The 23,071-nt window shown below is 33.4% G+C and overlaps 1 protein-coding gene across 1 annotated transcript in view; it reads right to left on the bottom strand.

Moving 5' to 3' along the window:
• The window catches only part of CDK13 (cyclin dependent kinase 13), a 131,422-nt gene that overhangs the window by 19,475 nt on the left and 88,876 nt on the right, over nt 1-23,071 (bottom strand). The window contains exons 7-10 of the mRNA XM_045286284.1: nt 19,802-19,991; nt 18,695-18,751; nt 5,777-5,878; nt 5,608-5,685 (exon numbers count right to left, since the gene is read on the bottom strand). Of these exons, the coding sequence (XP_045142219.1) occupies nt 5,608-5,685; nt 5,777-5,878; nt 18,695-18,751; nt 19,802-19,991 (427 nt within the window). The remainder of the gene's footprint in view (nt 1-5,607; nt 5,686-5,776; nt 5,879-18,694; nt 18,752-19,801; nt 19,992-23,071) is intronic.

Below are 23,071 nucleotides of genomic sequence, written 5' to 3'. Positions count from 1 at the left end.
GAGACTCTGATTCATGTCTGCACACTCTTTTATCAGTTTCGTATGCATGTGTACAACGCAGGACCTAGAGCTCATCATTCCTCTAGCTACAGGTAAGAGAAAGATGCCAGCATCATGCAAATAAGACTTGAGAAGAATGTACTTACATAGGTTATTTCATTCAATCCTCTATGCATATTATTATCTCTCTTTAACATGTACAGAAACAAACATGGGACATTAAGGAGCCTGCACTAGGACACAAAAGCAGGAATAGCTCAAATGGTGTTAGATATCAGATCTGAAACATTCAAAGACACTCCCCCACCCCCCACCTTTCAATATACTTTGCTGCCTCCTTACACTTGGGAAATTTTTTTTTTTAAGCAAAAGCTTCCTTTTATCTTTCATATTAAAAAAAAAGACCAGTAAAATGCTGTAGATTCAAAATTGAAGTATCTTTATTTTACAAATATTTGACATCTTAGCAATGAAACAAAAATGAAGAACGTTAAGGAAATATACTTGTTTTCTTCCTAACACTTTACAAGTACATGCACAGATGAACAATTCCTAGTCTTTGGATATATGTTTTTCTTAATAAATACAGTCTTCTGCAAAACTTCCCTTTCATTCAAAGTTGAGTTCCATTTTCATGTATCTCCAGATGTACATTTCCTCTCTTAAGTATATTTGTATGTGACCAGATTTCTTGTTTCCTATATAGTTAACTGTTATTAACATATTCTTTAAATAACCAAAGTACACTAACGACTCACGATCTTTATAAATGTGCTGTTCCTTCGCTTCATTCAGATCTCTGCTCAGATGTCACCTCATGGCTGCCCTTCCCTGACTCTGCATACACTATTACTTCCTTCCATTTCCTATCCTCATACTTTAGCACCACCTGATATAGTTTATCCATTTGTTTTGCCTGTCTCCCTCAAGTTGAATACTGGTGTTAAGTGCCATCGAGTTGGTTCTGACTCAGAAACAATATGTACAAAAGAACACAGCACTGCTTGGTCCTGACCATTCTCACAATTGCTTCTTCTGTTTTAGCCCATTGTTATGCATTATTTTTTAATGAAAAATTTCCTGGTTATTTTTATGTGTACCCTTACAAATACATATTAAAACCAATTGTCATACTTTAAAAAATGTCTTCTGAAATTCTCAGGATGATTATCATTTATTAGAATAAAGGGAAAGGCTTCCTAAGAAGAAAATAAAGAAAATATGCTCTGTGACAGCTAGTCAAATACTTTTTTCCAGTAAGATATTGTATTTTTCAATATTCCTGAGATACATATAGTGGGTTTTGTTATAGGCAATTTTTTACCATTATGTTTTCTAAGTAGTTTTTATTAGTCTATACACACTCATATTTATAAAGTTGTTTTTAAGTATCTATCTTTTAATTATTACTAATCTATCTCTTTCTCACTGCCATTGAGTCAAGCCCAACTCATAGTGACCCAACAGAACAAGAGTTCTGTGGTTTTCAGAGACTGCAACTATTTACACATGTAGTAAATCTTTCTCCTATAGAATGGCTGGTGGTTTCAAACTGCTGTCCTGTGGTTAACAGCCTAACGAGTAATCAATATACCACCAGGGATCCTATAATACATGTATACAATATAGGATGTAGGCTTTATTTTCCTTAACTATAAAAAGAAAGCATATAGAATATATACCTGTCAACTAACATATTCTTTATTTGAGGTCCTTCAGGTTAAGATCCCCCTGCATGTTTCATGCACACGGTGTTACCATATACAAAGTTTGGCAATATTCTTTCCATCTTTCCACTATTTATACCTTTTGCTGGTTTAATTTTTACCACATCTAGTTAACTAATTAAAGGATCCCTGGTGACGCATTGGGCTTAAAGGCAAGGTCAGCATCTTGAAACTTGCTGCCTGCTCAAGAGAAAGATGAGGCTTTCTACTCCCATGAAGATTTAGTCTCGCCACCTCCTTACCCAAGGGGAATGAACCACAGAAACATGGGGTAAGGGAGACAGTGGTCAGTTTAAGATATGAAAACAATAATCATTTATCAAGGGGTCAAGATAGTGGGAGGAAGGGGAGGGAGGAAAAAAAGAGGAGCTGATACCAAGGGCTCAAATAAAAAGTAAATGTTTAGAAAATGATGGCGGCAATATATGTACAAATATGCTTAATACAACTGAAGTATGGAATGTTATAAAAGCTGTAAGAGCCCCAATTTAATTATTTTTTTAAAAAGAGTTATTGTCTTGGAAACTGAAAAAGGAGGTTCTACTCTGTTCAATGGGGTCACTATGAGTCAGAATTGACTAAATGACAGTGGGTTTGGTTTTGGGTTAGTTAACTGGCTAGTACTTCTAGAAAACTTTTAAAAATAAAGAAACCAAAAGACAATCATTTCTTGTTTTAATTTCATAATTTTAAATATCCTTATAGTCTTAGGATAACCCCTATCAGTAAAAAATAAAATTAAAAATTTTACTTGTTAACATCGTTACAGAATTTCTGGACACTAGTTATAATATCTCCTAAAGAAGTTTTGAATTAATTTCCTATAGAGAAATGTGTCATGCTGTCTTTGTCAAGTACTGGTATTTTTTATCATGACTTTGTAAAAAGCTGAATGAAGCTTCACTTCCTACATAGTATAATGGTTAAAAGTATAGATTCTTAGGGTCCACTTCCCAATTTTGTTTTTTTCTAGGTGTACACCCTGGGAAATGTCTTCATTTCTTTAAGCTTAATATTCGCAACTATAAAAAGAACACATATAGTTATTAAGAATCTTAAGTAAGATAACCAAGGAGAAGCTCTCAGGCAATGCTTACAGCTTACATAAACTTCACATTGTCTTAACTATCTTAATAGAAAAGGAGCCCCAGTGGAGTAGTAAGTTATGCATTAGATCAGCAGTTCTTAACCTGTGGGTCACAACTCCTTTGGGGGTCGAACAACCCTTTCACAGGGGTTGCCCAATTCATAACATAGCAAAATTACAGTTATGAAGTAGCAATAAAAATAATTTTATGGTTGGGAGGTCATACCACAACGTGAGGAATGTAAGGGTTTAAAAAGGGATGTGGCATTAGGAAGGTTGAGAACCACTGCATTAGACTGTAATCCCAAGGTCAGCATTTACACTCCACCAGTAGCTGTGCGCGGGCAAAAATTAAGCTGCGGGCAATGAATGTACAAATGCGCTTTACACAATTGATGTGTGTATGGTTTGTGGTAAGAGTTGTATGAGCCCCTAATAAAATGATTTAAAAACAAACAAACAAAAAAAAATGAATTGGGGAGGGAGGAAGCACTAGAACTGATTGTGATTATATAACTAATTTTAAAGGCGATCTACCCATGGGGCGGAATGTTCTAAAATGGATTGTAGTAATTATTATACAGTTCTTGATATGATTGAACTATTGAATTATATGCTATGTGGATTATGTGCCAATAAAACTGTAAAAAAAATTTTTTTTTAATTAAGCTGTCTGCTCCTGTAAAGATTCACAGCCTCAGAAACGCATAGGGGCAGGTCTCCTCTGTCCTTAGGGTCAGTAAGAATCATAATTGACTCAATGGCAGTGGAGCATTAATAGAAGACCAGTCCCTGAAGGCATGTCTGGCAAAGAGGAAGAGCAGTGAAGAAAAGACCCTTCACAAGATGGACTGACACAGTGGCTACAACAATGGGCTCAAACATAACAACTGTGAGGATGGTGGAAGACCAGGCAGGGTTTCATTCTATTGTACAATAGGGTCACTATGATTTCAAAAAGATTTGATGGCATCTAACAGCAGCAGCAACATCCAATACAATAATCAGTATCTATAGTTGGCTGGTTAGCTGGAAGAAAAAAGGGGAGGGAAGGGTTAACGAGGGAATTTTTTTTAAAGGGGAAAGAATAGACAGATGTTTAATATTTCTTCAACATTCTCGTGAAGAATGTAGGAATATACATTTATCTTCAAATCTGCTGCCATAGGACCAGTCTTTTCTTTGATTCACTGGGTTAAATTCAAGTAATTTACATCTTGGATTCTTTAGACAAAGCTTAAAGTTAAAAACAAAAACAGTGCAAATGTGCTTGACACAATAGATGTATTTATGGATTGTGATAAGCGTTGTACAAACCCCCAATAAAATGATTAAAAGAAACAAAAAAATTTCCAAAGCAATCTGAATGCTCAATCTTTCTATATTGCTGTGACTTGTGTATATAACTTTTACAGTTCCTTGACCATTCCTAATTAATCTGAAAGCAACTATTTTAGTTGTAAAGCTCTGTGTCTATGTAGTATTTAATTAAACTGAACATTTATAAGAGGAATAGTTTGCATAAAACATTTAGACCACATGCTGGTCATGATACCCTGTAACTGCTGAGGTAAGTCACATTATGACTGGTCACCTACTGTAAGTATCCATCGTGCCATGTCATCAAACCAGTATTTATTTATGGAGGGAATGGAATGGAGAACATTCGTTAATACAGTAAGTCTGCTTAAGAGGAGCCAAGAGTTTACCTATAAAAATGTTAGGACCTACTTCTTTTAAAAAATGTTTTATAAACATTCTTTCTTCTATTTGAGTTTTCCAATGTGTTCTGGGGGTAAGCTGAGTCAATCAAGTGATCTCATAATTATTTTTCTCTTCTTTACACTGTGGTGAATTCCCACACTACAACTTCATTTTATATGCTAATATTTTAGTTTGTATTGCTCATGTCTGTGTAAAACTGTAGACCTGTTTTTAAACTTTTGAGAGCTGAAAGGTTTTGTTATTTCTAATGATTACTAGTTTTAATCTATTTTTGATTATTGAATATAGTTTGCACTATTTCAATGCTTTAGAGTTCACACTCATTTTCTTATAGCCTACTTTTGTCAAGCAGCTTAGAGCAAAAAAAGCGATTGCTGAACAGCTATGGAATAAAATCACTGCTGCTCTCTGGCTTGTGACTGTCTTACTTGAACCAAATTATCCCCACAGAAATGGGCTCAAACTAGAGCATTCATCTTTTCCCACATTATCCTATACAGTTCCCCAATCATTAACAAGGTAATATTAAGGTATTGTTCGTTTTGTTTCTCTATTTTGCCTATACTCTAGTTAATTCACTGGTTTCCATAAACAGGGAAACAAACACTTGTAAATTCTCAAGATCTCTCTTTTTGCTCATTAACAGTTGCCTAACTCCGGGTACAACTTTTCAATTTATGACAGGAAGTTGTGATCTTCTAGGTACTTAACTCTTGTTTTGTGTTCATTCTGTCCAGTTGAGAAAAACAATAAATTCTGTTAATTTGCATCTTGCATCAACATTGTTCCTAACGATGTCAAATTTTGTTCCAATTTCCATATATGTGCTGCTGAAGTGAGCACCGGTGTCAAATTTTGGATTAAGAGAAAAATGACTAAGCTATATGAATAGCTATGTAAGATAGGTTCTATCTTAAGAATCTTAATGTTATCGGAACATGTATCAAAGTGTCTGCATCCTTCAGTTAGCATTCAAGAGACCTATGATATTTTCCTCCTGAAAAGATAAGCTTGATAGATTTTTCAATTTCCTTATCTCCACCCAAAATATTAGATCCATGAACTTACCTTATTAATTCTAGTTGTGCAAGTTCCTGATTTGCTTGAAATATGGGTTTTTTAGTGAAGAGTTCGCCAAGGATGCATCTAAGAGAAAATACCCATCATTAACATATGGACTGACTTTACTACCAAAGTTTTCAAGTAAAATGAAATGACTAATAAAAGCATATCTTACCCACAACTCCATACGTCAATTGCTGGTGTATATCGTTCTTCTCCCAATAGCAATTCAGGTGGACGGTACCATAAAGTGATGACCTTGTTGGTGTATGGTCGACTATAAAACATAGAAAAGCACACTTCTGAGTTAGTATTTGTTAGAATAATTTGATTCTCTTAGAAAATATTATTTTAGCCTATCAGAGCAATCTTACAATCCTGTTATCATTCAGGCAACTATACATAAATATATGAAAATAAGAAGTTGTTAGTTGGTTTAACTATAATTTGATCAAAGATCTTATCAACTTATCTATTCATTACTTTTTCATAATTACTTTTAAAGGGACTGATTTAGCTCAAATCTGTCAAATTACTAGTGGATGTACCAGACTATAATTTAAATATGGGTCAACTAATAAAAATTCTCAAACATACCTATTACTGATAATATTTCATTGATTTTAACTCACTATAGTATGTGAATTGAAAATGTAGAATTGTAGATTGTAGTAGTGGAAGTCTATTCCACAATGAAGCACTAATTATAGTTATGGCAATTTATCAGATAATTTTTTGTCATCTTCTAATTATAATGACATATACATGCTTATACCTCTTTATTTGCTAAGAACACAAGAGCAGTTTGACCTTTATTGTACAAAGTCTGAGAAGTGTGTTCTGGGTTGCAAACTCCTGAGGCTGGCAGTTCAAACCCACCAGCTGCCTCCACTTGTGGAGAAAGATGAGGCTATCTGTTCCCATAAAGAGTCACAGTCTTAGAAAATTTATGTTGAATCACTATGAGTCATAATCAAATTGATTTGATTTGGATCACTATGAGTCATAATCAGATTGATTTGATTTGGGTTTGGGGGTTGGATTTTTAGTTGATTCACATGAATGAACAAGGTTCTAAGAAGTCAGAAAATGGTTCTTCAACTAATACTGAGGTAAACTGCATAGATATATGTTGTCAGATAAATTCTAACCTTCCCTTTCTTTCTAGATAACATCCAAATCAAAAAATTTCAAAGGCTACCTCTTGGGAAATTCCCCAGGAATTTACCTGGATCAGTTTTCAGAAGAAGGAAAAGAATAATATGCTTTGTAAAGCCATTCGCTCTATAGAGTCACATTGCTAAATATAGATCTGAAGTTCCAGGCAAATATGACCTGATCTGCCTCATTTAGTCAAAATTTTCCAAATAACTTAAACCATCTATCTGATCACCACACACCATTGCTACAGACAGGACTATAGTAATAGTTTTCTAAACCAGGAAAAACTGACTTAATTGTACATAAGAGAGATGGCTTTTAAAAATATTTTTTCTAACATTATTTATATGCCTTTCTTGGTAATTTTTGTTAGTTTCCCATGATTACTTTCTTAATATATGGAAGAAGCTTTTAATACTAGCTACTCCAATGAAGTCAGACTTCATTCTTTACAAACATGCTTTAAAGACACATTCTGTGCCTTAATTCTTTTTAAATTTGAAATTTACTCTGTATTTTTTTCCTCATCCAAACCTTTCATCTCTTTCAAGATGAATGGCTCACTTCTAAAAAGTCTAAATTCTAATACCAAAAGATTTAATTTCACATTCTTTAATTTTTATCATACTTACTACCATTCTCTTGAATTCTCTATTTTGTTTATGTTTTGAAAATCAGAAGACCCCCCCAAGTCATATGATCCCATAGATAAAGCCTAGAACAAGCTGGTTATAGGGCTGGCACCTTAACATGTGCCTGAAACTTTAGGTAACATACATGAATTAGATGAATGGGAAAACAATGAAAGAATATGATGATTGGCTCTTCTACACATTTCAGTATCTATAAGCACACAAGAAAGCTTCAAAAAGTTTATGGAAAAATTCCATTATCTTTTCATTTTATTTTTCCAAACTTTTTGAAGCCCCTTCAAAAGAAAACTATTCTTGTATCAAGTGAATGTGTGATATTAATCTGTTATTCAAGAAAAATTAATCTACAAGGAGAAACAAATATACATTTATACATATAAACATATTGAGTAATATGGAAAATATATGTATATTTTTAATTTGTTGCTTTATATGGAGAAACCATACAAATTCAGGTTACTAAATTTAGCTGAAAATATTTTGAAAATGACTATTTTTTATATACTGTATATGAAATTGGAAAAAAAAGGAAGAAATTGAAGGCAACAGTTAGACAGTTACCTTTAGCAGTTAAAACCAAACTAGCTTATTTTTGTTAATGTAATCAAATTCAGAAGAATGTTTTGTGCCTATTCCAATATGATTAAATACAAAATGAAAAGAAGTACATATTTCAGTGCACAACAAAAATATTTAATGTACACTAATTAATAGTTTGGAGCCTTGGTGGTATGCACTGGGTAGCTATGCACTGGGCTGCTAACTGCAAAGTCCACAGCTCAAAACCACCAGCGGCTCCGTGAGAGAAGGAAGGGGCTTTCTACTACTGTGAAGAATGACAATCTCAGAAACCCACAGGAGCAGTTCTACCCTCTCCTACAGGGTCAACATGAGACAGAACTGACTCAAGGGCACTGAATCTTCAAAATCCCAGCTATTTCCTTTGTATAATAGAAAAATAACCAAAGACAGAGGAAAAGCAGTCAGTTATTAACTTTTAACTGTAACTCAGAACGTTCAATTTAACTCATGTAATTTCAAATTTGTAGAATTTCTTTAGTTTACGAAGTGAATAAACATTGAGACTAATACACACTTTATGTAAAACACATTACTGCACTGATATTTTATTTATATTCAATGAAGTGTCAGCAAAGTAGAAATCAAAGGCTTTTTACCTGTCCATTGATAAGATTTCAATATTTTGTCCCTAGAGAACCCCAGGAACTCTAAAGACAGAAGAGGCCAAGGAAAGGAGATCATTGATGGTCTTTCCTACTCTAAAGCCTGATAAGCAGCATCGGATCCCCAATAGATCAAGGACTGACCTAAGAGTATGTCTCAGGGTTAGTATGTGGCTCAGGTTATCTGGTATTAATGTAACAAGAAAAGCAGATCCTAGGCCCTTGAAGTGTTTGGGTGTTCCTATAGTTAAAATTTAACAAGCCAAAGTTGCTGCTTTTGTTAACAATAATTCTAAGAACTAACTCTAAAATGCTTAATTTTTCCAACATTTATAATGTCTACATTTATAATTTTTTAAGATGCATACTTTTTTAGAGGGAAAAATTGCTGCTAATTTATAAACATCTACAAGAAAACTCTTTATTTAACAAATCTTTATCAAATGCATACTATAGTCAGCACACCATTGCTGGACACCAAATATATGAAAAAAAATTATCTAAAATTTCAAATCCTCAGATATAATTCTGATTATAAGCACAACAACATAAAGTCTTTCCTTTGAGATTAATACAATACTCTGACTAACACTGGCTACTGCACTTAAAAATCTTAATGAAGGGTTGGTTAAAAAATGGAAATCCTTCTGTTCACTGAATTCATCACATGTATGAAAAATGTCATGCCACCTCAAGAATCCACTGCAGAAACACCTACCAGACCAACATAAGAAATACTGGACCTAATGTTATCAACTATTCAACCAGCATCTGAGGTGAAAACTCAAGTCATTCATTATTGATTCCGCTTTCCTTCACATCTCATATTTGACCTGTCCATTTCTTGCTGTTCTACAGTTCTCAAATCCAACCACTTTTCACCTTTGCTACAGCTACAACTCTAGTCTAAGGAACTATCGTGTACCTAGTTTCCTTGCCTCCATCCCTCCACAATTTTAAAGCATAAAATCAACTTTTATCATTTACTTGCTGAATCCTTGCTTAAAACTATCCACTGTTTTCCCACTGCAACTAAATACAACTTTAAACTCTCTCTGTTACTCAGCAGGGCTCCATTCCCATGATCTAATCTCCTACTTATACTAAGCAATGTTGTGAAGCTCAAATCTTCCAAGTCCATTCCCAGGACTTTACAATTGCTTAATATCTTTTAGTTGGGGTGTTTTCCCAGGTCAATAGGTTTTCCTTTACTGACAAATTTGAGTCTTAGCTTAAATTTACTTCCCTCACTAAATAACAGTAAATATAACTGTTCCTTTATTGTTTTCCTTTTTCTTTCTATTTTCATACCCCTTGCCTTCCTTTTGATGTCTCCCAAGAAAAAAGTCAGTTTTAAATATTGCTACAGATTAAACAGTATTTTTTTGCATTTATGTAGTGGCTATTACTTGTCTGTTCTTACCACACACCTATATTTAAAAGTTCTATAATCGTGATTAAAGAGCATCCACACACAAAAAAATCACCAGCTTTGGCTGTACTTCTTTTTCTCATCACATGTCCTATGAGAAAACAGTATCATTTGCAGTAGACTTAAAATCTGTTTTAATTTTCAAACTCGATTTCTCTAAAATCTGTTGTTCCTTTCTTCTATGCTAGATACCCAGCTACTCTACATTTCCCATCTTCACTGCAATTATGTGAGGCCACATGAACAAATCTCTCCAGTGGACAGGAGCAATTGTGGTGAGAGCCATTTCTGGGCCTGGCTTATCCACTCCTCTTTTCTCATTCAGGATGACAGTGATAATGACAATCTTGGAAGGGATGTATAAAAGATGGCACATCTCTCAGACTGGTTCTCTGAGTTAGCATGTGAAACAAAATCACTACATGACCTGATGATTTGGTTAAATATTCTTAATTCTGCACCAAGGTAAGTAATAACCATTACAGATTATCAAGTGAGAAGTAGAAAATTATTCTTTAAATGACTAAACTTTGAGGTCCCCTCATTGCCTATCAATCCTAATAAACAATTTATTGACTTGCTTAAGCAGAAACCTAATAGTAGGGGTGAAGGCAGAGATGTGTCTCACAACATAAACAAACACAAAGTTCTGAATATTTTATATCCTTAAGATCCCAGTAATTTACCTCCATCTTCCCAAAACCTATGCCCATTTCCTAATTCTAGCTGTTACATCCACCTTGATTTACTGCAAGTTTTCTAAGTGATTACCTTTGCTTCTAGACTTACAAGGTCAACCCATTTTCCAAATGCACTCAGCACAATGGTATAAAAAGACAAATGTAAATGTGTTACATACACCTACAATACACTATGTTGTTTTGGGAAGGTCAAGGCTTATAAGAGTCTTAATGGTTTTGTTTTCACTCAAACAACACTGGACTTTCAGTTCCCCAAGAAGGCAAAACAAACTGTATTTTCTTTCACTGCTGGGCTCATAAAAATCCTGCATATCACTTAGAGAGTTTCTACATATTTTTCAGACTGCAGCTTAAATATTCTTCCTCCTGGAAACCTACACTACATATTCCCACAGTGGCAGTGTGGGATAAGTGCTGGACTGCTAATGCAGTGGCAGTGGTTCAAACCCACCAGCTGCTCCACAGGAGGAAGATGAAGTCTCCTTCTCTCATAGAGGGTTAGTCTCATAAAACCCGTTTAGAGTCACTCCTACTGGAAATCAACTTGATGGCAGTAGGTTTAGAATATAAATAATATAGATAAATGCATCATTACATTTTATAACTTAGTTTACCTATCTGTATTTCCTTTCTGATAGCATATCCAAAGTATGTGAAATGAAGTATCACTATCCTTGGTTCAAGTGAAGTATGCTTGTTTCTAAGGAACCTTTCCGCTCTGCTTCCTCCAAGACAGATTTACTCATTCTCTGGTAGTCTATGGTACATTCAATATTCTTTGCCAATAATTTAAATGGATCAATGCTTTTTCAGTCTTTCTTATTCAGAGTATCCAGCTTTCACATGCATATGAGATAATTAAAAATACCACATCTTGAGTTGGGTACACCCTACCAAAGTGGTATCTTTTCTTTTTAATACTTTAAAGTAGTCTTGTGCAGTATATCTGCCCAATGAGGTATTTCCTTTGATTTCTTGACTGTTACACTTTCATGGGTGTTGACTATGGATAAAAGTTCAGTAAAACCCTTGACAACATCAATCTTATCATAATGTTGCTTATCAGTCCAGTAATCCACAATGAAGGTGTTACTTTTCTCCAGGAAATGCTTTAAGACCTCTTCATTTTCAGCAAGAAAGACTGTGTCAGCTACATATCGAAAGTTGTTAGTGAGCTTTCCTCAATTCTTGATACCATGTTCTTCTTTGTATGGTTCAACTTCTTGAATTATTTACTCAGCATGCAGAATAAATAAGTATCGTGAAAAGAGACAGCCTGTTTACACACCATTCTCGATCCCTTGTAGATCCCAGTTCTACTCCACGTTGTAAGATCAGAATCAACTCAAAAGCAATGAGGCATATCTGTGATACAGAAGAGACTAGATGCCTATTAACTAAAAGAGGGATGAGAAAGGACAGAGAACAGACATTTTTCTTGGGAAGGGGTTACAGGTTTTGTAATGTTACGCTTAAGGTACACAGATCATCTAGGTAGAGATTTCAGTAAGCAAACAGAACTGATTATGAGAAGAAAGATCAACGATTGAAATTTAGTTTTGGGAGTCTTTAGTATTTAGGGCATGGATGAGATTCCTCACACCAGGGTGTGTGGGGTGTGTGTGTAGACATTGTACCCAAAATATTGATTTGTCTGCCTTTCTTCTTCATATGCTCAAAATTACAGGTTACTTAATTAGAGCCAAAGAAAATACAATTTCATCTTGTTCTTATAGGTCATATGATAAAGGAATGGGTTTTGTCCAGGGATTAAAAAGCTAAGAAAGGAAGGATAAGTTAGAAAGATAATGGGAACAAGAAACACAAGGTTGAAGTGGTTAAGAGTTCCAATACTTTGTAGAAATTGCGATCAATGTCTTGAAACAAAATGTATATGACTCCTTGAAGGAAATCCATTTTTCTCTGTAAACTGTCACTCAAATCGCAATAAAAAGTAAAAAGAGAAAACTAGAAATACATCTTGATCTCATATCAATAATCTAAATAATATTTCATTCCGAAGCTTGTTTAGTGACACAATATATTGCTATTCATATGTTATCAGTGATTTTTTTATTACCATGGTTCTTCCCCATTATTATCCAGGGTTTCCAATAAGCTCCAGTACTAATCTATAAAGGGGTCGGGGTAGGTAGAGAATCAGGATATACCCACATCCAAGTATCTGGTGTGAAGACTGTTACCCGTCCTACATCATGTTTCAAGAAAAAATTTCATTTATTTGTAATTATAAATAAATATTTCACAATATATAATTACATATTGTTTTATGAGTAATTAATATGCTTTGTGCTCGATTTGTAACAATGAAAATACATCCTGTATATCAGATATTTACATGACGATTCATAACGGTAGCAATATTAGTTATGAAGTAGCAACAAAAATAATTTTATGGTTGGGGGTCACCACAACATGAGGAACTGTATGAAAGGGTTGCGGCTTTAGGAAGGTTGAGAACCACTGTTCTGGAGCAATCTGTATTCAATGTTTTAGCACATATAAAACACAAAAGTATAAAATGGTCCCTCTATCTTTAAAGTGACTACAGTGTAGAATGAATGATCAGTTCAAAAGTAACAAGTGACCAAAATTAAGAAGGCAATTTTAATCCTGAATGTAAATTAATGTTGCCCTAAGACAAGTAGATACAGATTGTCTTACTCTTCCATTAATGGACCATCAAAGAACCAAAAACAACTCAATACTATCAATTAAATTGTAATCATAGTGACCCTGTAAGGCAGAATGGCCTCTGTAGGTTTCCAATATTGTACATCTGTAAAAGAGTTGAAAGCTTATCTTTCTCTTGAAAGTGGCTGGTGGTTTCAAACTATGTACCTTTCAGTTAGCAGCCCAAGGCCTAACCAACTAAATAAACCATGAGAGCTATTAACTTTAGAAAAATTGTTTTGCGTTTAAGGGGAATTTTACGAAAAGCCACTAGATGGTGGCATTGCCTCTGCAAAAGGTGAGTGTTTTTGGAGAAAGATATTAGTGGCCCTGGGTCTCGTTCTTCATTGTTAACACTCCAAGACTCAATTTTTCCCTTCTAGCTCCTTCTCAATGGATCCTAATGAAAGGAAGTGAATTTTTGGTAGATGCTTTAAAAATTGTGTTATTACTGCTTCAGTGCAGTAAACTTGAGAATTTTTAAGAAATCTGTTTTTCAACATTACAAAGTTATCTATTTATCCATTTTAATCAATATTTATTTATCCTAAATCCCTATGTTAAAACTGAGACTAATTAACTGATCTGTCAAGATTGCACAGTTGGTTAGATGGCAAATGACAATGTTAGAACTAAGGCCAAAGTTCCCTGGCTCATGGATTTCATGTCCTTTCATTTAAAAATATATATATGCCAAGTTAGTTTTGTGTGTAGAAAATGCTTTTATTTGGAACTTATGTGAAAAGTATTTTTTAAAACAAAAATATGGGATATTCACACGAGAAAATGATCCTTTTATCTTTTAGGGAAAACAATGAAATCGTGACTTGCTAAAACAAAAACTCAGAAATGTCACGTGGCTCAAAGTCTTAGGAAAAGATGACATAAAATAGGTAAAGATGACCAGGGCAAAAAACATGTTCATATTTCCTAGTTTCTAATGCTTATAAAAACATTGTTACATTAAATAAGTAAAGAATTATTCAAATTTAAAGGATCACCCTCCTCTCATCTTAATACATGTTTCTCCTTTTGTCTTCTACTGTGTAGCACACATGACAGATGAGATCCATGTTTCCATATTGGTCACACATTCCCAAGTACAACTTGGCTATTAACCGCATGGTCAGCAGTTCAAAATCACTAGCCTCTCCAAAGGAGAAAGACCAATAAACTTTCTACTCCCTTAAAGGGTGATAGTCCTTAGGAGGAAATGGGGAACTAATAATTATCAATACAAGAATGAAGAAAATGTTCAAACTGTGGTGGTGATCGTACAATTCTTCTGGATGTGAATGAACTAATGAATTGTATGCTGTGTGAGTTATAAGCCAATAAGGAGGGAGAGAGTTAGTCTTGGAAACCCACAGGGCAATTCTACCCAGCAGTTCTATAGGTTGCTCTGAGTCAGCATCTACTCAATGGGAGAGCATTTGGTTTGGGGTTAGCATCACCCTCACAATTTTCCTCAAATTAAGAAAAGACTATTCAAAACCAAAAGAGACACAATATTACTACAGCAATAACCTTAAATCTACTCCATTTTAAAATGCAATCTTTTGGACACTTCTTAAGAAATCTGTAATAACAAAGTTCTTTAAAAATACCTAAAATTGCTTTAACATTTGGATGGGTGTATTACGGCAAAGCCCTCTTTTTCCTTCTGCTTATAATAATGAAATAGGACTATAAATTAAAAATCATTTCTATATAGTTTTATCAAAAAAACTTTGAAAAATTTGGGGCAACAGTAAATTGGCTAAACGCAGGTTTATTTTAAAATTGTGAAGTTATTAATACTTAGAGAAAAAATAAAGGCATTTCATTTAAATGAAGACAATTTACACAACACTTAAAATAAATTAAAATTAATCTAGTCTGACAATTTTTCAAAAAAAGTAAATGAACGCCTTTTAAATGAACTGCTCATAAAAAAATGATACACCATGTTTTTATCTTATAAATGTGATTAAGCAGAATAACTCAATATACATTACCTGAAAACACTAAGTTATAAGATTTTCAACTTTCTGCCTCTCTTAGCTCAAAATCCTCTGTCAATCAGGTAGGGCAACAGGGACCAGAGCAAAGTGAACACTTCACACCTCTGGCACTACATTAGAACCCAGCATTGCATTTCAAAACAGAATCAACTGGCAAAGAAAATTCGATATACAAAATTTTGCTTGACAGTTTTTCTGGAATATATTGATTTAAAATATGAATACTCTCATAAAAGAATCTATGAGATAAAAGAAAGATAACTGTTAACTTTTTATCTCGAGTGAAACCTAACAAGAAGATAGAGATTTATGTTCCATCATGATACACATAGGGTACTTGTATTAAGAGTGATCTAACTTTATTAAGAATAATCTAACTTAATTGAGTGAGGGGTTCAATTAACCAGGAAGGCGGCAAAATAATTAGTCAGAATTTCACTCAGAATAACAGCAACTTTAGTCACACAGAAAACTTGGTTATTCAAAAAGTAGGCTTTAAGTAAGTTTGGGATTGAGCATATACATTTGAACCAGCTTTCTTTTTCAATTTCTACCAGGAGGCATTGCTATAATATGATAGAACGAATTAAATCAAATGGGAATCAGAAACGCTTAACTATATATGCTTAGTTATAATAACAAATATAGTTTATTCTTAAAAGTCACTGAACCAAAATAATAATTTATAAGTTATCAAGGAAGGGGGGAGCGGAGAGGGAGGGGGGAAAATGAGGAGCTGACACCAAGGGCTCAAGTGGAAAGTGGGTGTTGTGAGAATGATGAAGTCAACACATGTACTAATGTGCTGGACACAAACGATGTATGTACAGATTGTGATGAGTTGTATAAGCCCCTAATAAAATGATTATTAAAAAAAAAAATCACTGAACCTTCAGGGGTATTGGTTTTCTCAAATGCAAAATGTAGGTAATAACTTTTAAACTAGACACAGAGAACTTTTTCTTAAAATATTGATTGGAAGTACCCCACTGTCAACGAGTCCGTTCTGACTCATAGTAATCCTATAAAGGATTGCTGAGGCTAAAAACCCTTATGGGAACGGATGGCCTTGTCTTTCTGCCCCCAAGACACTGATGGAGTTGAGTTGCAGATCTTGCAGACTTAGCCGAAAGGATACCAGACTTCCTTTAATGGAAGTATACGGTACAGTAATCAAAAGCAGAATGCCCACTGTGTCAAGATGATTCCAATTCATAGGAACCCTGCAGGACAAAATAGAAGTCATCTATAAGGTTTCTGAAGATGCTTGCCTTTTTGGAATCAAACTCCCTCATCTTTCTTCCATGGAGCAGCTGGTGACTTTGAACCATCAATCATTTAACAAACCATGCCGCCATGGATCGGTCACAACTCCAGCCATACAACAGCTTCAAAGGGTATGTATCTAAAACACACCATTTGAGTTCTGGTAGTGTGGTGAGTTACAAAATGGGCTGCTAACCATGGGGTCAGCTGATAGAAACCAGCAATCACTCTGTGGAAGAAAGATAAGCCTGTCTGTTACCATAAAGATTTACAGTCTTGGACACCCATATGAGCAGTTTACTCTGTCTTATACAGTTGCTAAGAGTCAAAATCGACTCAATGACAGTGAGTTCGGAGTTTAGTATATCAAACAATAATTTTTGAGTGATACCACAGGCATGACAAAACAAAAAAAAAGTTTTTAATCTTAAGTATTCAAAAATTAGTTTATTTGTAAATGAAAAAATTTCAAAAAGAGTTATTTTCTTAAACTAACCAGATATACCAATTCCACTGACTCAGTAAAATCAAGCATTTATCTCTTAAGAATTCCAATGAAATGGTATCACATTATATATTGTGCTATATTGAATGACAGTACAATAAAAATCATTACAGAATTATCATACTTCAGGAATGTTAGTATATATGAAGGGATCAAAAAGGTTCATGAAAAAGGGTTCATCAAAAAGGTTCTATTATCTAAGATAATAGAATTTTCCCCAAAACTTTCTCAAGCCCTATCAGATATCCACATTATACATTATATGTATGCGTGTGTGCAGCTGATGTATGAGTACTGTCTGAGCAAAGAAATGGGCCAAAATGACTTGAGAGATTAAACCAAAATAAGCCCATAATTTGGTTACATAAAATCTACCACTTCACAAAAATATGATTTTGAATTCCACATTAATTTACAATAAGACCAGTTACATTTCACTACCAGGCACAAAAAGTATCACATAGGATACACATCCCAATTTTGGCCTAAGAAACTCTGTTCTGTTCTATTTTATACACTGAACATTCTCACAATAGTTTAAACATTCAAACACAAAGAAGTTGAGCTCCGGGAGGAAAGCTGCAGTATAACCGTAATAAACTATGAAGTCTAAAAATAATAAAACAAAGTTTAAAATATTCAAAATCAAAATTATAACAGACCTACTGGACTACTACAGCCTAGAGCAGCCCCCAAGTCTATCGCCCTGAGACAACCTTGGAACTTGGTACTGAAGCTATTGCTACAAGTTAGATGTCAGCCCAATAATAAATTATCTCATAAAATAAGCAATATCACACGTAACTAATATGCTCCCTCTTTAAACAATTAACTATGAGACCACACTGTCAACAGAAACCTAAAAGAAAAAATGAGAAAACAAGGGGGAAAAAGCTAGATCAAGCAAACAAACAAATGAAATGAGAAGGCTGGTATATTGTAAAAATTATAATAAACAGGAAATAATTTATATTAAATTGTTAGAGGGGAACCTAATGTACTGCGTAGACTTTTACCTAGAACACATAAAGATATTTAAAAAAAATTAAACCCAAAATTTCTAAGCTTAAACATAGAATTCAGAATGCAAATGCTAGTGTTTCAATTTTGAAAAAGGACATCTTAGTGTCTGAACTTTCATCAAAATTTTACGTATAATTTTGTAAAATTTCATAAGCTCATTTCACTCACATTTTGAAGTATACATTTTAAGAGAAATTATTTTTACCCAATATGGTATAAAGCGTCATTATTTTGTATGCTTTGTCATAAAAGTAAATTATCCTCTTTTAAAACATAATTATGAATACAATATTCTTAGTACCATATATACTCATGTATAAGCCGAATTCTTCTAGCACACTTTTAATGCAATTTTTGTGGCAAAATTAGATGCCTCGGTTGATATTCGGGTCAGCTTATACAAAAGTGTATATGGTATGCAGCTTCTGAAACTTGACTCTCATGCTTTTAACAATCATTTGAAGCACTTACCTTTCTTCTGAGCTATATAGTCGAGCAAGTCCAAAATCTGCAAGTTTTATTTGTCCTCTGATGGAAATAAGACAAAAAGTGTTAGCCTATTCTGAACTGATTATACACATATGTTCTATTCCTCGAACTAGTAAAAATCACTTTATAAGCTTTAGCTCTGATCATACTGCAATACTATCATGAGACAGGCAATAGTAAATAAAAGGTAAAAAATGAGTACTTTGTTTTGGATAGCTTCAGTTACTATTCAATACTATTATGGGTTTACTGTTATAGTAATACTCTTATTATTATAACTCCAATTATAATAGTACTAATAGTATTTCGTCTGCTATTTAGAAGAGTATAGTACAAGGAAACAACAAAAAGTTATTTTTTACTAATACTTAGCAGTAAGACAAATTACTTACTCATTTCAATGATGCTCAAGAACTAAATCATGTTTTAAAATTATGGTTAACTTTCCAATTCTTAAGCTAGATGTTTAAAAAACATGTTCTAGATTATGATAAGAATTGTATGAGCCCCAATAAAATGATTAAAAAAATAATTTAAAAAAGGAAAGGACCCCCCCAACACAAAAAAACATATTTTACTTAATTATAATCAGGACAAGGCAGGCCTCACTTAAACTCACACATAGTACCAATTACAATAAAAGGTCAGCATAAAGGGGTTAGTGAAATATTTAACATACGCTTTAAAGATACATGTTTGTGTGTAAGACTTTTCTTCCACGTGTATACATATCTTTTTTAAAAAGTTCACTTTAAAAATATGTCTGTTTTGAAAAAAAAAATTCTAAACTCTATTCTTAACCTAAAACTGAAACCATATGACTAGTTATAAAAAGATTCATTAACATCATGTAGAAAACTAACAAACAAGAAAGTCAGCAAAATACAATTTTATATTATTACAAACTTTCATTGCAAGTTAATTTATATTTAACACAAATTTGGAGGTGTGTTTTGCGTCAGCAGCCTAAGTTGTAACACTGTTAGTATATTAAAATTTAGTTCAAAACTACAAAAAGTTAAATTCTAAATCCTTTTAACAAATGAAGCTCTGTCACTCATTTTGAATGTATCAAGCTCATTTCCATACCTATTGTTTAGAAGAATATTTGAACACTTAATATCTCTATGTAAGAAGTTCTTCTTATGACAATAATCCAGACCTTCCATGAGTTGTCTCATAAATGACTTTATGTGGTTTTCATTAAAATGAACTAGGCCTGATTCCAGGAGTCCCATCAGATCATGGTCCATATATTCAAACACCAGATAAAATGCACCTACGAAGAAGAATACACTTAATTATTTTCATTTATGAAATTTTTCTATACATTCAAATTTTCAAAAGCAAAATTTTGGCATAGTAATACAGCATAAAAGGTGCTACTTGATCACTTTAATAACAATCATCTATCGCTCTGAATTGAATGTCAATGACTAAATCCTAGGAGAATATTTAATCCACTTGTCATGATATAAAAACAGCCCCATTTACTTCCATATTGCATAGTTTATAGACATGGGTTATGTAAAAATAAAAATCTTAATAGCTTTTAGATATCAAACAAACTATTTCTCCACAGAAGCTAAATAAGATCAATAAAGTTCATCAAGGAAAGTAATAGAATTGTTAAAATAATAGAGAGTCCAGGGCCAAGTGACTTTACTAATCTTGTAATAAGTATTTCACAGACATTAATTTGATTGTTTGTACAGTTCCAGGGCATTTGAAAGTATTAAAATTATAAATTTATCCTGTGAAACCATCTTAATCCTGTTACTAAAATCCAAAAATAGTAAAGAGCTCACACACAAACTATACAACTGTTTCTGAAGAGACTCAAAAAGCATACATGAAACTTATAAATGTAAATCCACAGCCATCTTATGGACTATTACAATCAAGTGTAATTTAGCAATTTAAAAATGAGCAATTTAATAAGATTCATTATATCTGTCAGAGGAAAACACAAAAATCCTAATATTCTGTCAAAAATATAGAAATCTGAAGAAAACGCACACTCAGGTCCTAATAAAAAACAAAGGGCTTTTAGTAAACTGACACTAAAAGAATCTTTTATTAAAAGTGTATTATAGTACCTCTCTGAAAACAATGTCATATTTAATAGTAAAATTCCAAGTGTTGTATGCAAGACAAAAAATGTTCCATTATTATTAAGTTTATACCAGAAGTGAATTAAGGAAAATTACATATATATTGGGTGGGACAGGGGAATAAATATTAATAGATGAAATGACTATACTGAAAAAGTAAAAGGAATAGAGTAGCAGGGTTAGAGGAAAACAACATACAAAAAGCAAATACAGTTCATTTGTTAGCAACAATTCATTAGCACATAAAATTTAAATAATTGCTTTCTCAACAGAAAAATATTACTAAGTATAGGATTAAATAATTGTTAATAATTGTACAAATTTAGAATTCTCAAGGAAAAAATCTTATTTTAAAGCAATTTCAATGTCAGGACCAATGAGTAAGGCTGATAACTTCAAGGTCAGCAGTTCAAAATCACTAGCTGTTTCTTGAGAGAAAGACTTTCCACTCCCATAAAGAGTTTACACGTTGAAACCCACAAGGGCAGTCCTACCCTGTCCTTGAGTTGTGCTATGAGTTAGCATTGACTCAGTGAAAGTGAGTTTGGGAATTTGTCTTGTTTTCTTACCGAGTTGCTATGAATTGGCTTTAGATTTTTACTTTTTCCCGGTTTTGATGGATGTGCTGTAGGAGGGGGTGGTGTGTGTGGGTGGGTGTGTGTGTGTGTGTGGGGGGGGTAATGCGCGCGCACATGAGTTAATGGAAAACTGTTTAATTTGATAAAAAATACTTTAAGATTCATCTTTTTAAAAAAAATCAAAAACAAAACATAGTATCGGTCAAAACATCTGGGAAAAAATTTTTTAATTAAAAAAGCATCTGAAAATAAATATCATACTTAAAATTAATATGACTTGTCATGTTATAGGGATACATAGAACAACAACATTTAATATATACCTAAAAAGAAATCTAACACTGAAAATTAAGTTACAAAAATAGCAGTTTTAAGTCAATAAAGGAAGGATAAGCAAAATGATAATGGCTTAACTGAGTAACCTCATAAAGATGTAAATGTTTCTACAAAAGCAAAACACAGTGGTAGATTGCTCCCTGTTGACCCATTTAAAATTTCTTCTAGTTTTTATATTTTCTGTTATCTTTTCAACTGAAGTTTTTGTGTTTTACTTTCTTGTTGTTTTGTCTTTTTTGTATATTTTTTCTCTATATGAAATCCAGGATAGGTAATCTAATTAGTGGATTCATAGTTTCTTGGGGTTATGGCAAGGGAGATGGGGCAGGGTGGGGTTGGGTGCTAATAATAAGGAGCACAAGGAAGAAAAAAATTTTTCTAAAATTAATTGTAGTGATGATAGCACAATTCTTTAATGTTTAAACTACAGACCTGAATGATAATGAATTATATGTTAATACAACTGTTAAAATAAAAAGTATTATAATGAGATGCCACCTCATCCCTACTAGAATGGCAATCATCAAAACAAAGAAGCAAAACAAACAAATAAAAGTTGGTGACGTTCTGGGGAGATCAGTAGTGGGAATATAAAATGGTACAGCCACTCTTTAGAAACAGGCAATTCCTCAAAAAAACAGAAATAGAACTGCCAAATGACCCAACAATTTCAATGCTAGATATCTATTTCAGGGATCTAACAGTAATGACACAAATAGACACATGCACATCTATGTACATCTATAGTACTATTCCCAATAGCAAAAGAAGTGGGTAATTTCTAAGTGCCCATTAACAGATTAAAGAGTCCACAAATTATGGTACATATCTACAATGGAATACTACTTAGTGATTAAGAGAAATGAAGTCTCACCTGATACATAACTACAACACAGATAAGCTTTCAAGACATTATACTGAGTAAAATAATCATAAAAGGACAAACCTTATATGACCTTTTTTATATTGAAAGATAAAAATGGGCAAACATATAGAAAGATCAGTAGTTATTAGTGGTTACTTGGAAGTGGAAGGGAAATTATTTTCTGCAAATAAGTGGGTTTATATTTATGGTTGCAGAGTCAATGAATTATTTAATGCAACTCTTCTAGCTAAGGTTTCTCCCATCCAAAAGACCTATTCTTGCATGTGTTTGGGTAAAGGGGGAGGGAGGGAGAAGACACTGGTAGGATTACCTGTGAGTAACTGTTAGCAGGATTCTTATGATTGTCATCCTGTTGGGTATACAATGAGTCCTCTTAGAAGAGGGAGCGATCTTATTACCAGCAAGAACCAGGAGTAGAGAGCTAACTTTGGACTCCAAGATCCCT

This window comes from Echinops telfairi, unplaced genomic scaffold, assembly GCF_000313985.2.
Source record: "Echinops telfairi isolate 266 unplaced genomic scaffold, ASM31398v2 ScPeMD7_7;HRSCAF=31, whole genome shotgun sequence".
NCBI lineage: Eukaryota > Metazoa > Chordata > Mammalia > Afrosoricida > Tenrecidae > Echinops > Echinops telfairi.
Note: the sequence above shows the minus strand (reverse complement) of the source record. Positions and strands in the feature narration are given on the sequence as shown.